This window comes from Uranotaenia lowii, chromosome 2 (genome assembly GCF_029784155.1).
Source record: "Uranotaenia lowii strain MFRU-FL chromosome 2, ASM2978415v1, whole genome shotgun sequence".
NCBI lineage: Eukaryota > Metazoa > Arthropoda > Insecta > Diptera > Culicidae > Uranotaenia > Uranotaenia lowii.
This window is the reverse complement of record NC_073692.1, coordinates 16,032,229-16,045,773: the sequence shown is the minus strand read 5'-3', so window position 1 is coordinate 16,045,773 and position 13,545 is coordinate 16,032,229. Positions and strand designations below refer to the sequence as shown.

General features: G+C 38.8%; 2 protein-coding genes across 2 annotated transcripts; one reads left to right on the top strand and one right to left on the bottom strand.

The window, feature by feature from the left end:
• The first annotated feature begins 2,807 nt into the window (after positions 1–2,807).
• Positions 2,808–4,361, top strand: LOC129747915 (uncharacterized). Its single transcript, XM_055742334.1, has 3 exons — positions 2,808–3,128; positions 3,189–3,620; positions 3,678–4,361. The coding sequence occupies exons 1-3, from the start codon at positions 2,958–2,960 to the stop codon at positions 4,119–4,121; spliced, it is 1,047 nt and encodes a 348-aa protein (XP_055598309.1). The 5' UTR covers positions 2,808–2,957; the 3' UTR covers positions 4,122–4,361.
• An 816-nt stretch (positions 4,362–5,177) lies between these two features.
• Positions 5,178–6,606, bottom strand: LOC129747119 (uncharacterized). The gene has a single exon (XM_055741152.1). It carries the CDS (start codon positions 6,515–6,517, stop codon positions 5,261–5,263), a length of 1,257 nt encoding a protein of 418 aa, XP_055597127.1. The 5' UTR covers positions 6,518–6,606; the 3' UTR covers positions 5,178–5,260.
• Between the last annotated feature and the right edge of the window lie 6,939 nt (positions 6,607–13,545).

Here is a 13,545-nt window from a genome sequence, read left to right as displayed (position 1 = left end):
GTAAAAAAGTGGAATTTCGTGAAAAGGGGTGATCCTACGCGAACGAGATCAAAGGAGGTTTTCCGAAGAAGGAGCCGTGCGCTAAGAAAAACGGATCTTAAGATAAGTCAGCTCGTTTCCATTTTTCTTTATCTATATTTTTTCAAATTTATCTTTTTAAGTTAATTAGGAAAAAAAGAATATTTTCAAAATTTGAAGCTGAATTTTTGACAGCTTCATAATGGGCTCTCTAGCATTATTATTTTTTGTCAAGGTGATTCAGGAAATAGTTTATTAGGTATTCCTGTTGTGTTTTCATACTTCCAAAAGTTGGATTTTTGGTTTTAACACCGCGTATTTCCAGAAGACGATCAATCGAAATAAAAGATAACTAAAAAGTTAGCCAGTAAGAACACTACAACTTAACGTTTGAAAAACACTTAACGTAAAGCGAAAATCATACACTGTGCTTATCGTTACAATCAACGCACAGTACCTTTTAATTAATTTATTATCCATTGCAAGAATTCGAAGACAACCGGTTTTCATTGCATAAAAACACAAAATTAAAATATATAGCAGGTACAGGTTTTCAAAAGTTTTATCACCACAAGGCTGAAAAAAACAAATTGGGGATTTTCAAGAAAGCATTGATTAAAACTGTTAAATTTGCATTATATTTATAATAATAAACAGTGCTTTAAGTTGAAATAAAACAATAAGGCCCAATAAATAACATATTTCATTATTTATACTTTGATAAATAATTAATAATTCCATAATAATTTTGATAATCATCATGGATATTTATAAATAACAAAATAATTTTATCATCAAAATCTATGTTTGAAGGAAATATATTTTTCATAAAGAGTATGAGGCAAAGAGTTGAATTGCACTGATGAATTCCAAAAACGATTTTATTTAGTTATCACAACCTATAACAAGTTAGAAATTAAATAAAGCAAAAAGGAGATTCACTTCATCCATGAACAAAATTCTTATATTTTCTATATCTTCTTAGAAATTCTCTTCGAAGTTTGATAAATGTCTTAACTCTGAAATATCGTTTATGGAAAAACATAAGTGTATCAGGGATAAGAATTAGGAAAACAAGTTAGTTAAAAAATAAACACATTTTTCATTTTACTAGGTAAAGGTCTTTCTTAGTTTCTTTCAAATGCCTCAAAGACACAAATAGGAGTTTCCTTAAGAAAAATCTAGGAGCCTAGGAGGTGTAGGAAAACTCGATCGCACCATTGACCAAAATGGGTCCTGATCTATAACCTTTTCCCTACTAACACAACCCTTTCCTTGGATATTTAAATATGTATAGATTCGCAGACGTATAGACGGTTTCTATACTTGGTGATATTGACTTACCTTTGTATCTGAATTTTTCAAAACTAACCTTTGGAATACAAAGGGACAAAAGGTTGTTAATTGATCCTATGAAATATCCTACTAACAATCCCTCCTTCATTCCTCATTGACTACTAGGACGTGGCCGGCGCCGTTATTGATCATTTTCAAAGGAGAGCATGAGTTTTGTGCATTGTGAATGAACTGATAGTCCCAAGCACCATTCTTTTGGCCCTTGCATAAAGCTGATGGCCTCGATCAATCACGGAGTAGCAACCATTGGCGACGTAGAACTTGTTCTGCTTAGCCACGCCAGCGATCATGGAATTTGAAGTGCATAAGTAGAACAAAGTCTAATCAAATATGTTATCTGAAATTTTGAATGAATTATCATATCTGAGCACTTCAAGTTCAATGATTTAAGGTGGATATGAGTAGTCAACTAAGCTGAGCTAAGCTAAGCTAATTGCTTCGATAGCTTTTACTTAGCTCGAACTTTCGAATGGAAAAATTTGAAAGCATTTGCTCAACTAGATATAAAAAAGGCAGAGTAGAACATTTACTTTCAACCAGCCTCGGATTTAAAATATGCAAGCCATTCGAAGTATTTGACTCATAAAACTGCTCGAAAATAGCAAAAGCAATTACCTAGTAGAGCTTTATTCATGTCAGCCATTATTCTACAACAGATTTGAGAGTTGAAAGATTTCAAAGACTATGTTCAAAAGTGAACGATATTTTTTTTTCTATTTTTCGGTTTTATTGAAAGTTTCATGCAAAGGCTGAATAGCCTTCTGCTCAGCTTTGATTATAGAAATTGAAAGTTTGGATAAGAATTAAAGTTTTCAGCTGAATTGAATACTATACAGCTTTCGAAAAGGGCTGAGTAAGCTTTTAAGAGATTGTTTTATTGAACTTTTGGTTACTTGGGGTAAGGTTGTGCTATGTAAAAAGTGAGAAACGAGACGCGTTAAATGCATTTATAGATTGCTTTGCAACACAAATTCTACTCTACTCGTTGAACCCTTTCAACAAATACCGATATAGTAGGGATTCCATTCCACTTGTAAAAACCTGCAGTTTTTTAAAGTGAAGTGAATCTGCCATTTTTGATTTCCAGAATGCATCGGACAATTTCTTTCAATACGCATATTTCAAAGAATTCAGGCAACTTCCGGTCATTTATGACAAATCCCAAAATAGCCCGAAGTAACATTAAAAAGTTCCATCCTCGGAAACTTCTCAAGAATTTTTCAATAAAAAGGACCTTCCCCATTGTGAAGAAATATTTACAAAGCTTTGTAAACCTAAATTCCGAACAACCGTGTAAAAATTGATATTTTATGACAACTATCGCTCCTGATAAAATGCTCATCCATTCCCGATTTCCGAAACATCTTAATGTCATCGCTGTAGGCGTATCGCACATATTGGTATGGGAACAGCTGATAATGATAAGCAACCGGTTGGAAGTGATGGACAACAAACGGCCGAGAGGGGATTTATCATCAAGCAAAAACACATCGTTCAGTAGCAATGGTGTTGAGCTTTTGAACAGAGCTACGTGATTAGTATTAATTCTGTTTGGCATTCCTGTGCTGCATATCCCTTGTCAAATGGCTGTGTCTTTAGCGAATCTTGTCAGTCTGAAGGATTGTATAGCTGTTGTAGCCGAATCTCGTCCCCAAAAAGCTCCGGAAAAGATTCTCAACTTCCGAGTTGAACAACTTTCTGATCAACCTGGCTACTTGGGCGAGTACGCTTATTTGCTGGTTACAGTAGAGGATGTCAGTACACTTCTAATTATTGAAAAAATGTAATTAAACTAATTAAGAACTCTGTTTCAGATCAAAGGATGCAACCATGAGCTTCGGTACTTCGTTAAAAGTTTACCATATAGTGATTCCAAGCAGCGAAAGATTGTTCAAGAGTTTGGAATGTTTGCCAAGGAGGCACACATCTACAGGGACTTGTTTGCTCTTTTCGAGCAGTCTCAGGGAAAAGTCACCAAATGGAAACCGAATTGTTGGCTGATGAAAGATGATTTGCTTATTATGGAGGATCTACAAGGGCAAGGTTTCAAGACGATGCCCTATGGACAGGACTTTGATAAAGAGCATATGCTGTTGATGCTCGACTGTATGGCTCAGATGCATGCCTGTTCATTGAATTTGGAGTACAACCGCATGGGTGGAGAAAAATTGGAACCACAGTTTTCACCGATACTTTTTGAGGGAACAATCAAAAGGGACAATACCTGGTTCGAAGTTGGATTAAAGGTATGACAACTAACTTTTCTTGAGTTTCAATTTAAATTACTCTAAGTAATTTTTCAGGCCATCCAGCAAGCAGCTTTATCCTACTCGAAATATTCTGAAAATATAGAATATCGAAAAGTGATCCAAGAAGAAATGATGTCACGAATGGATAAAGTTTATGATCTTGTTCAGCCAACTGATCGCTATCAATGCGTAATAAATCACCGGGATCTATGGTATGGAAACATGATGTTCCAGTTTGCTAAAGGTTCTAAGGATGAATCAGTAGATTACACCAAACCCACGAGCTGTCTATTGATAGACTTCCAACTGTCCAGGTATTTACCTCCGGCAGTGGATTTCCGGTGTGCAGTTTATTTGCTTACGAAAAGAGCCCATCGAGATGAGCTGTTCGAAACTTATGTAGAGCACTATTACAAACAATTAAGCGAAAATCTATCTAAACTAAACCTAAAAGTAGATAACATTTTACCAAAAGGCCAGTTTCTGAAATCGTTATAACACTTCCGCCTGGTTGGACTTCTCTTGTCCGGATACCTGCTGCCGTATGTGAATCTACCGGATGGCTACATGGCAAAGCTCCTACAGAAAGATCCCGATGCGTACTACGAGTTTGGTCTGGTGTGTCGAGATAAGGTGATCCAAGAGCATCTGCAGCAGGGTGGTTACTTCCGGGGATTGTTTTTTGGATGTTATCAACGAAACAGTCGAGTATTTGTTTGGTTTCAAATAGTTTGTCACTGTCAGGAATAAATTCTGAATTTTGTTTTAACTAAACCGAATATTTTTTTTGTTTCTCGCTAGTATGACAAACAAAATTTGTATCTGAAATATGTATCTGAGTCTAAAATCTGAATCAGAAAACTTAATCTGAAATCTGAATCTGAATCTGAAATCTGAAATCTGAATCTGAAATCTGAATCTGAAATCTGAATCTGAAATCTGAATCTGAATCTGAAATCTGAATCTGAAATCTGAATCTGAAATCTGAATCTGAAATCTGAAATCTGAATCTGATATCTGAATCTGAAATCTGAATATGGAATCTGAATCTGAATCTGAAATCTGAATCTGAAATCTGAATCTGAAATCTGAATCTGAAATCTGAAAACTGAATCTGAAATCTGAATCTGAAATCTGAATCTGAAATCTGAAGCTGAAATCTGAATCTGAAATCTGAATCTGAAATCTGAATCTGAAATCTGAATCTGAAATCTGAATCTGAAATCCGAATCTGAAATCTGAAGCTGAAATCTGAATCGGAAATCTGAAATCTGAATCTAAAATCTGAATCTGAAATTTAAATCTGAAATCTGAATCTGAAATCTGAATGTGAAATCTGAAACTGAAATTTGAATCTGAAATCTGAATCTGAATCTAAAATCTAAATTTGAAATCTGAAATCAATCTGCATCCTAAATCTTTTGTTCAACAATGAAATCTGGTTCTCAAATTCGATAGTGAATTAAAAATTAAAAATTGAAAATTAAAATTTGGAATCTTATCATTATGTCAATTAATATAAACTAATTGTTCGTAAGTTGAGTAAAACATATCTGAACTTCTTAACTTTTTATATTTAATTGATTTACTTAAACAAAATGGAATGTCAAAGGAACTTTAGTTCAACCGAAAATTTATCACAGCACCTCGAGAAGGTCTTTTATAATTCCACCGATGCGATCACGATACTCCGGATTTTCCGCCATAATCCTTCGGCACATCCGAATCTTATCATCTCCGCTGAAATTGTTGTACTGTTCGGCCGAGGAAAAAATCTTGTCCACACAAGATCGCGGCAGCAGCGTCACGTGGTTCATAAGAAAGTTATCAATCAAACCGGACGTTACGTAGTGGTCGCAGGAATCGTAAAACTGCTTCTTAGGTAAAATTTCATCCGGCGCCAGGTGCTGTTGGATTATTTCGTTCCGAAGTGTTTGATAGTAGAAATCTAAGAGCTGTTTCCGGTGTTTCTTTCGAAATTCGCCGGTAGTCGTCAAGGTTATAAGCATGTTCAGATCGTAAGCTGGGGGTGCATAGCGAGTGAATTGGAAGTCTACGATCAAACAATCGATGGGCACATTTTCCTCGGAGTATTTGAACATCAAGTTACTTCCCCAGAGATCTCCATGGCAGGCCACATTGCGGAATTTTTCCGACGGTTTCACCAGATCGTAGATTTGGTTAATAAAATTTGGTAGTTTTTTCAAAATATCGTTCAAGTCAGGGTTATCTTTTTCAACGATTTTCACCAACTCCCACAAAACTTCGATTGCATTTTCAAGCTCCGCGACACGTGGATTATTATCGTTGAGAATCCAACAATTTTCGGTTAACGCTTCGGGGAATAATTCCGTAAGGGTACGTCCAGTTTTGGTTTCCAGCAACAAAGAGGAACAGTGGAATCTAGCCAATGCCTTCAAAGCTTGCTCCAGATGTGCCTTATCAAAAATTCCCAGCTTTGCATTGGTTATCGTTCGGAACCCCTCTGAGCTCACGTTCTCTAGCACCAATAGGCTATCATCTTTTCCCAGATAAGCTCGTGGAGCAAAACGACTGCAATTAGACAACTTGGGAAACAAATCTCTATAAAGACGAATCTCCTTGCGGCAGGTTCCAATCGCTTGCAGGTACTCGGCCAACGCAGGAATACCTTGGGACAATCGCTTCAAGAAAAATTTCAAACTTTCATTTGTTTTGACTTCTCCTTCGTCCTTTCGAATCGTTACATTGATTTCCAGGAAAAAGTGGTCTCCCAAATATCCAACACGACTTTTACTGAATGGTACAACTTGTGCACCAATAATTTCTGACACCAGCACCTTAGAATCCGATTGATAAACCCGCAAAATTTCTTCCAGGTCCGTTCGAGTTAGATTGAATTTTGCCGGATCCATTGATTGAAATGCACTTGACCTATCTAAGAGAACGAATGATGGGATGATGTTTTTACAACCGGCTCCAGTCAACTGGCTGTAGATGATGACAAACAAAGCTCTATCAGCCACTGTTTACTGGAATATATGTTTGTGAATGAACAGGGAAAAGCGATAACAACGGAATGTGAGGTGTGTTTGTAATGTGCTTAGGGTTTGTTTTTAAGGGGTGTCCTCAAAAAACTGGGCGCGTGAAAACTATAAAACATATAAATTCTATGATTTAGAAAATGGAAGACATTCTTTCTTTTTCGAATGATATCGACATTTCTAGCTACAAAAGGTAATATTTAAAACTCGGTTGAGTTAATTTAATTTGATTTGATGGCAATTGAAAGACAATTTAAAAAAAGACATTCGAACAACTGACTATCATTCGAGCTTATTTCTGAAGATCATAAAATTGGTGCATATTCATCAACACCATTCGTATCTGTGTAGTTTGACAATGTTCTGTTGAATATCAAAACTCAGGAAAAACGAAACTAGAGAAAAAACATCGAAAAATTTAGATATAAAAATCAAAAGACAGAATGGCACCCAGGTGATTTTTTTAACACTTTCTCCTAATTGAAGTCTCAGATTTTAGAAAAGTATGAATCAGACTCTCTAACTATTTAATTTATTTCTTAATGTGAGTTTCAAACTAAAAAAAAAATAAAAAATTTTTTAAACTCATAATTTGTATGTATGATATTTCTACTTCTCCAAAATTATGAATTTTTGAAATAATGATATTTTCAATAAATAAAAAAGCTACCCTTAGATTGAGCTTTTCAGTAAACAACTTACTAAAAAGATGTGCAATATTATGAAAAGCTAATTTGCAAAAGAGAGTCTTTTTTTTTCATTCTGTGCTCGACCGTTGAGCAGACAAGTTCAGTCGTGCTTTTTGAGCTTCAAGTGGCATAAGTTGTGTTCCCCTACCGTCGCCCAAGATGGGCAAAGGGAAGAAGAGTAATAACTCCAAAAGCAAGAAAGCGGCTGATGCCGAAGGTGGCAAGCAATCGTCGGACTGTGCCTCTCCGAAACGGAAGCGTCCTCCAAGCCATGCTCGCTCGAGAAGCGACCGCTCATAGCGTGAATCCGAGAGTATGGAATCTGCTAGTGAGACCAGTGCATCTCATTTCACTCCCAGCGTGGCCCATTCCCGTTCCTCAGCGACCACGGAACGTTCCTCACGCCTGACGGAAACCCAACCGCATCAATCAACCAACCTGAAATCAAGGTGAAACTCCCGCCACTGGTAGTGAAGGATGTTTCACTTAACAAACTGGTTTAGCTTGCTAGCCACCGTCAACGCCCAAGCTGAATACAAGCTCACGTCAAATGGCATCAAAGTTCTGCTACATGTTAAGGATGAATTTGAACGGATCACAAAGGTTCTGAAGGATTCCAAAACGGAGTTCTTCACCCATGACATCCCCGGCGAAAAACCGTTCAAGGTGGTCATCAGGGGTCTTCCAAACATCGAAACCGAGGTGATTGCGGCTGAAATCAAGAATCGCTACAAGCTGGTTCCCATCAGAATCTTTCGTATAATACGGAAGAATGAAAGCTCCCGAAAACATCCGGATTGTCTCTTTCTGGTACATTTTCAGAAAGGGACAGTTACGCTGAACGCCCTACAAGCTGTCCGATCGCTTTTTTCGATTATCTTCCGGTGGGAACCGTACCGTGGTGGGCATCGTGATGTCACCCAGTGCCAGAGGTGCTTAAGTTTTGGTCATGGTACCCGAAAAAACACTCAACATCCACCTGCCATGTGGCGGAAGCAGCTGAATTCAAGTGTGTGAACTGCGGAGGGGCTCATCAGGGTTCGGACCGCCAACGCCCAAAACGCGAGGAATACAAACAGATCCGAAAGGATGCATCAACCAACCACCAGCCAGGCCGAAACAGGATTCGAGCTGCCCCGACGTTCACTGACGTGAATTTTCCTACTCTGCCAACGCGTGGTTCGGTCCCCAAGCCATCTGCCCAACCTCCCGTTGGTTCATCATCATCCCTCCCTGGATTCCAATGGCAAGCAGCTCAATCAAACAACCAATCCGATCTGTTCTCTGCGGATGAACTGATGGAAATCTTCGTCAACATGACTAGTGCCCTACGCAATTGTCGAAGCAAACCCGAGCAGATCCAAGTGCGCGGAAAATTTATCATCCAATATGGCGTCTTAACCACTAACCATCTTTACTTGGAACACTCGTTCTATTAGAGCGAAAACAATCGAGCTTGCCGATTTTCTTCGTAAGCATAACATCGATGTGGGCTTCTTGACAGAAACCCACCTGAAGTCAGGCGAGAGCTTCTGGTTGCCAGAACACAACATCATTCGACTTGATCGCACCAGCTCTAGGGGGGGGGGGAGGGATGGTGTTGCGATCATCGTAAGAAAGGGTATCCGGTACCTTATCCTGCCACACTTCCGCTCTATTGTGATAGAGTCCCTCGGTGTGGAACTACAGTAATCATCCGGTATTATTCAAGTCATCGTTGTGCACTGCCCCCGTCAGAGTACAGCAACGATCTAGCAGCCCAATTCAAGCAAGACTTGACGGCCATCACTCGCAACAGCTCCCGTTTCGTCGTAGGTGGCGATCTGAACGCTCGTCACGAAGCATGGCGCAACTACCAGCAAAACCAAAACGGGCGACTACTGTTCGACCACTCCCAGCACGGACTGTACACGGTGCAGTTCCCAGACGAGCCCACTTTCATCTTTCCGGCGGGAAATACTTCCACGCTGGACTTCTTCCTAACGAACATCGGCCTATCCAAGCCGGTGACCTACAACGACCTCAGCTCCGATCACCAACCGGTGGTGGCAGAAGTCGATTCCAACGTTACTCCGGTCCCGAGATCTCAGCGCAAGGACTACTATCATGTGAACTGGGTTCACTTCAGCCGTATGGTGGACCGAAACATCGACGAGAACCCACGGTTGAATTTAGAAGAGGACATCGACCTGGCAATCGCGGGACTACAACGAGCCATATCCGTGGCTGACGAGGCTCCCATCCCAAACCTGTCCCTCCTCTTAAAATTGCTGATTCAATTCTTGTCACCCCTGAAGAAAAGGCAAATGCCATAGGCGACCATATTCTTACATCGCATTTGCTTGGCTCTAACGTGCAAAGCCCGCTAGAATCTCAGGTTGCGCAATGCGTCCACAATTTAGATTCCTCCCCTTGTGTCGTCCCTCTATCAGACAAAATTTCTGCTGACCAGATTTGCTCAGCGCTGAAGTTTTCCAAAAATATGAAGGCCCCTGGGTTTGATGGTATCTTTAACCTAATTCTTGAAAAGCTCAGCAACAAAGTATACCAACTACTTAGTACTATTCTTAATAAATGCCTGGAGCTTCACTACTTCCCGATTAGCTGGAAAATAGCCAAAATCATCCCCATCCGTAAACCTGGAAAAGATCCAACATTGCCTTCAAACTACAGACCAATAAGTCTCCTTTCAGCGCTGAGCAAACTTTTTGAGAAGCTTATACTAAAACGGTTGCTTAAGTTTGTGGAGGAACACAAAATTATCCTTCCTGAGCAATTTGATTTCAGGAAAGGGCATTCAACCTCACACCAACTAGTTCGGGTGATAAACAACATCAGAAGGAACAAAAGTGTATCTGAGTCTACAGCCATGGCCCTACTAGACGTCGAGAAAGCGTTTGACAATGTTTGGCATGATGGACTAGTTGTATATCTCATCAAAATCACCCGAAACTATCTTCAGCATAGGTCGTTTAGGGTGTCGTTGAACAGTTGCTTATACGACATCATCTCCATCCCGGCAGGTGTTCCGCAAGGTAGTTTGCTGGGCCCACTACTCTACATCATCTACCCCTCTGACATTCTTCCCCTTGGGGACGGCTGCATGTTTTACCTTTATGCGGATGACACCGCAATTGCCGTTAAGGTAAGAAAGCCCCGTGAAATCACAAACAAACTGCAACGATCCCTAAACACCTTTGCAAACTATGCCAAAACATGGAAAATCAAAATCAAGCCTCAAAGACTCAAGCAATCATGTTTCTCCACAAACAATTCCCAAAACTTAAACCTCCATCCAACTGTACGGTAATCATGGACGGCACAAGGGTCCAATGGTCCACTGAGGTTGTTTACTTAGGACTAATGTTTGACGAAAAACTGCTTTTTAGATCACATATCGAAAGAACGTTAAGCAAATCAGCTTCAGAAACTTCGGTTGCAGTAGGTTCCGATATCAAAACAGCATCAGACTGGCTCCCGCCAAATGTCGAAGATAATTAACCTTTTTGGTGTGATCCAACAGCTTTTACGATTTTAGACTTTTGTATTGTATAATTTTCATACAGAGCTATTGTACATAAATCATATGAAGTGTTTAGTAGGGAACTCCACGCTTTATTCCTCCTCTTGTATGCGGTATTAACCACATGGTTGACCTGGCCGTAGAAATCTCTGCAATGCATTTTTAAATGAAACAGAGATTACTCTGAACAGAAAATTGAAGGACGTAAGTCTTCCATTTTCCAGGATGCTTATATGTTTTGGCTATGTTGGTAAAAGAAGAAGAAGACGAAGGAAAAAGTGTCTAAAAATTGAGCACTAAATCAGATGATCCCACATGTATCACCAATTACCGTCCAATTTCAACGGTTAGTGTTTTTAGTAAAGTATTTGAACAACTTCTAATAAACAGACTAAACTAATTCAAAAATGAAAATAATATTTTATACAACTTGCAATACGGCTTCCAAGCCGACTGCAGTACACTGATAGCTATGTGTGAAGTGATTGATTCGGCCTTTGATACTTAAGATCACGAAATCCTTCTCAAAAAACTTGATCGGTATGGTATAAGAGGTGTTACTAATACCATCATTAAAAGCTACCTTACAGGTCGGAAACAATCCATTTCTATCGACCTAACAGAAAGCTCCTTGGAACCCCTTGATATGGGTGTACCACAAGGCAGTAATATTGGGCCATTATTATTCTTATTATTCATAAACGATTTAAGCAATCTGCCATTAAACGGCATTCCCAGACTGTTTGCGGATGACACTGTTTTGTTTTATCCTGAAAAACGCCCAAACATTAAAGTTAAACGAATGGAAAAAGATTTAGAGAATCTTCACACATATATCAATAATAATTTTCTAACTTTAAACTTATCGAAAACTACATGATCTTTCGTTCGACTAGATAAGTTATCACTAGCAGTAGTCACATTTTTTTTCGCAAATCCTACAATTGAAAAGTTGATAATTCTAAATACTTTGGTTGGCACTGGACGAAGCTCTTTCCTGAAGTCGTCATATAAACAATTTAATCAAAAAAACATCGTCATTGAGTGACATTCTTTGGAGAGTTTGGAACTTTGACCGCGTCATGTTCTTTTGAAATTTTACTTTGCATTTATTCACTTTCAGTTTAACTACCTTACCGCAGTGTGGGGGAGGGCATCTTTGTCTCTTCTTATCCGGTTGCAGAAATTGCAGAATCGTTGTATGAAAACTATCTTTGAAGTACTTTCCTCTATCTTAAAATCTCCCTTACTTTATTCAAATGCATCTTATAATGTTTTGTCCTTACCTATGTTGTGCAGCTTGCAAATATTAATGTACTTGTTCGATAATTTTAACTCCACAAATAATAACCATAATTTATTGTTTAGCTCAGGTACTCGCACTCTAATTACTCGTCAGTCATTCCATTTACTTCCAAATTCGCTGTTCAACATCTTTCGGTCAACGTAGAATCTCATACATTGGATCATTATCCTACAACAGTCTTTCAGAAGTCTTAAAGAGTACTAACAACCGTAGCTCTTTCAAATCCCAAATCATTCGTCACCTCAAAGAAAAACTTCAGTTTTAAATCAAATCACCTTGCCAGTTTTTTTTTTGCGTATTAAAGGGTGATACGGTCAAAATTTGGTCAAGGGAAAAGGCGTGTAAATCGGTCAAATCGTTTATTTAAAAAATCAAATTAAATTTCTTTTTCAAGTTTAATTAGTATAAAATTCAGGAAAAATATTCATTTAGGCTTCCGCTTTTCCAAATCCGAATTGCCGGGCCTTACGCTTAACACCTGCCATCAGATTTTGTACAGCCATCTTGTCCACCTTCTGCCCCGCAGAAAGCCAGTTTGCCTTGCACTGCTGCTCGTCCTTAGCAGTTTTTTTAGTCTTCTTTAGGTTCCGCTTCACAATAGCCCAGTATTTCTCAATTGGTCGGAGCTCTGGCGTGTTGGGAAGATTCTTGTCCTTGGGAACCACCTGCACGTTGTTGGCGGCGTACCACTCCATGGCCTTTTTACCGTAATGGCAAGATGCCAAATCCGGCCCAAACAGTACGGAACAACCGTGTTTCTTCAGGAAAGGCAGCAGACGTTTATTCAAACACTCTTTCACGTAAATTTCTTGGTTGACAGTCCCGGAAGCTATGAAAGCCACAGGTACAAACCAGATATTTTTTCGCAAACTTTGACAGTTTCATTTGCTTGAAAATATCTGCTACCTTTCCCCTTCCTTTTGCCGTATAAAACTCCTGTCCCGGAAGCTCCAATTTCCAATGCTATTATTACATATGTGCAACTTGTAATTTCAATTAGATCCTTCATTAGTTGATGTTAAGAATTTTGGATACAGACATACATTTACTTAAACAAAAAAGAGGCTGCAAGTCAAACGGGATTTGACATATTAAAGACCGCAAAAAAATTCAAACCAGAAAATATCATATTTCAACCAACATTTTCTCGGTAAGTTTGAAGTTTACAATTTTATCTTTTTGAGTTGTTCGAAGTGTGTCCATGGTCCAAAATTCTGTAGAAATTGCACCTTCCGGTGCACGACTTAAACATTGTAATTTGCGTAACTTTCGAATTGTAAAAAACTTTGAATAATCGCTAGTATAGTATCTAACAATAAAAAATTTGGATCAGTTCTTTCATTTCTATTTCGAGAAGCACTAATAGAAATACTTTGAGGTA

Excerpts from the sequence above, each read along its gene's own strand:
- LOC129747915 (XM_055742334.1), top strand. The coding sequence starts at position 2,958 with ATGGCTGTGTCTTTAGCGAATCTTGTCAGTCTGAAGGATTGTATAGCT. Across the intron at positions 3,129-3,188 it reads TGCTGGTTACAGTAGAGGAT|ATCAAAGGATGCAACCATGA; the intron begins GTCAGTACACTT and ends ACTCTGTTTCAG. Across the intron at positions 3,621-3,677 it reads GGTTCGAAGTTGGATTAAAG|GCCATCCAGCAAGCAGCTTT; the intron begins GTATGACAACTA and ends GTAATTTTTCAG.
- LOC129747119 (XM_055741152.1), bottom strand. The coding sequence starts at position 6,517 with ATGGATCCGGCAAAATTCAATCTAACTCGAACGGACCTGGAAGAAATT.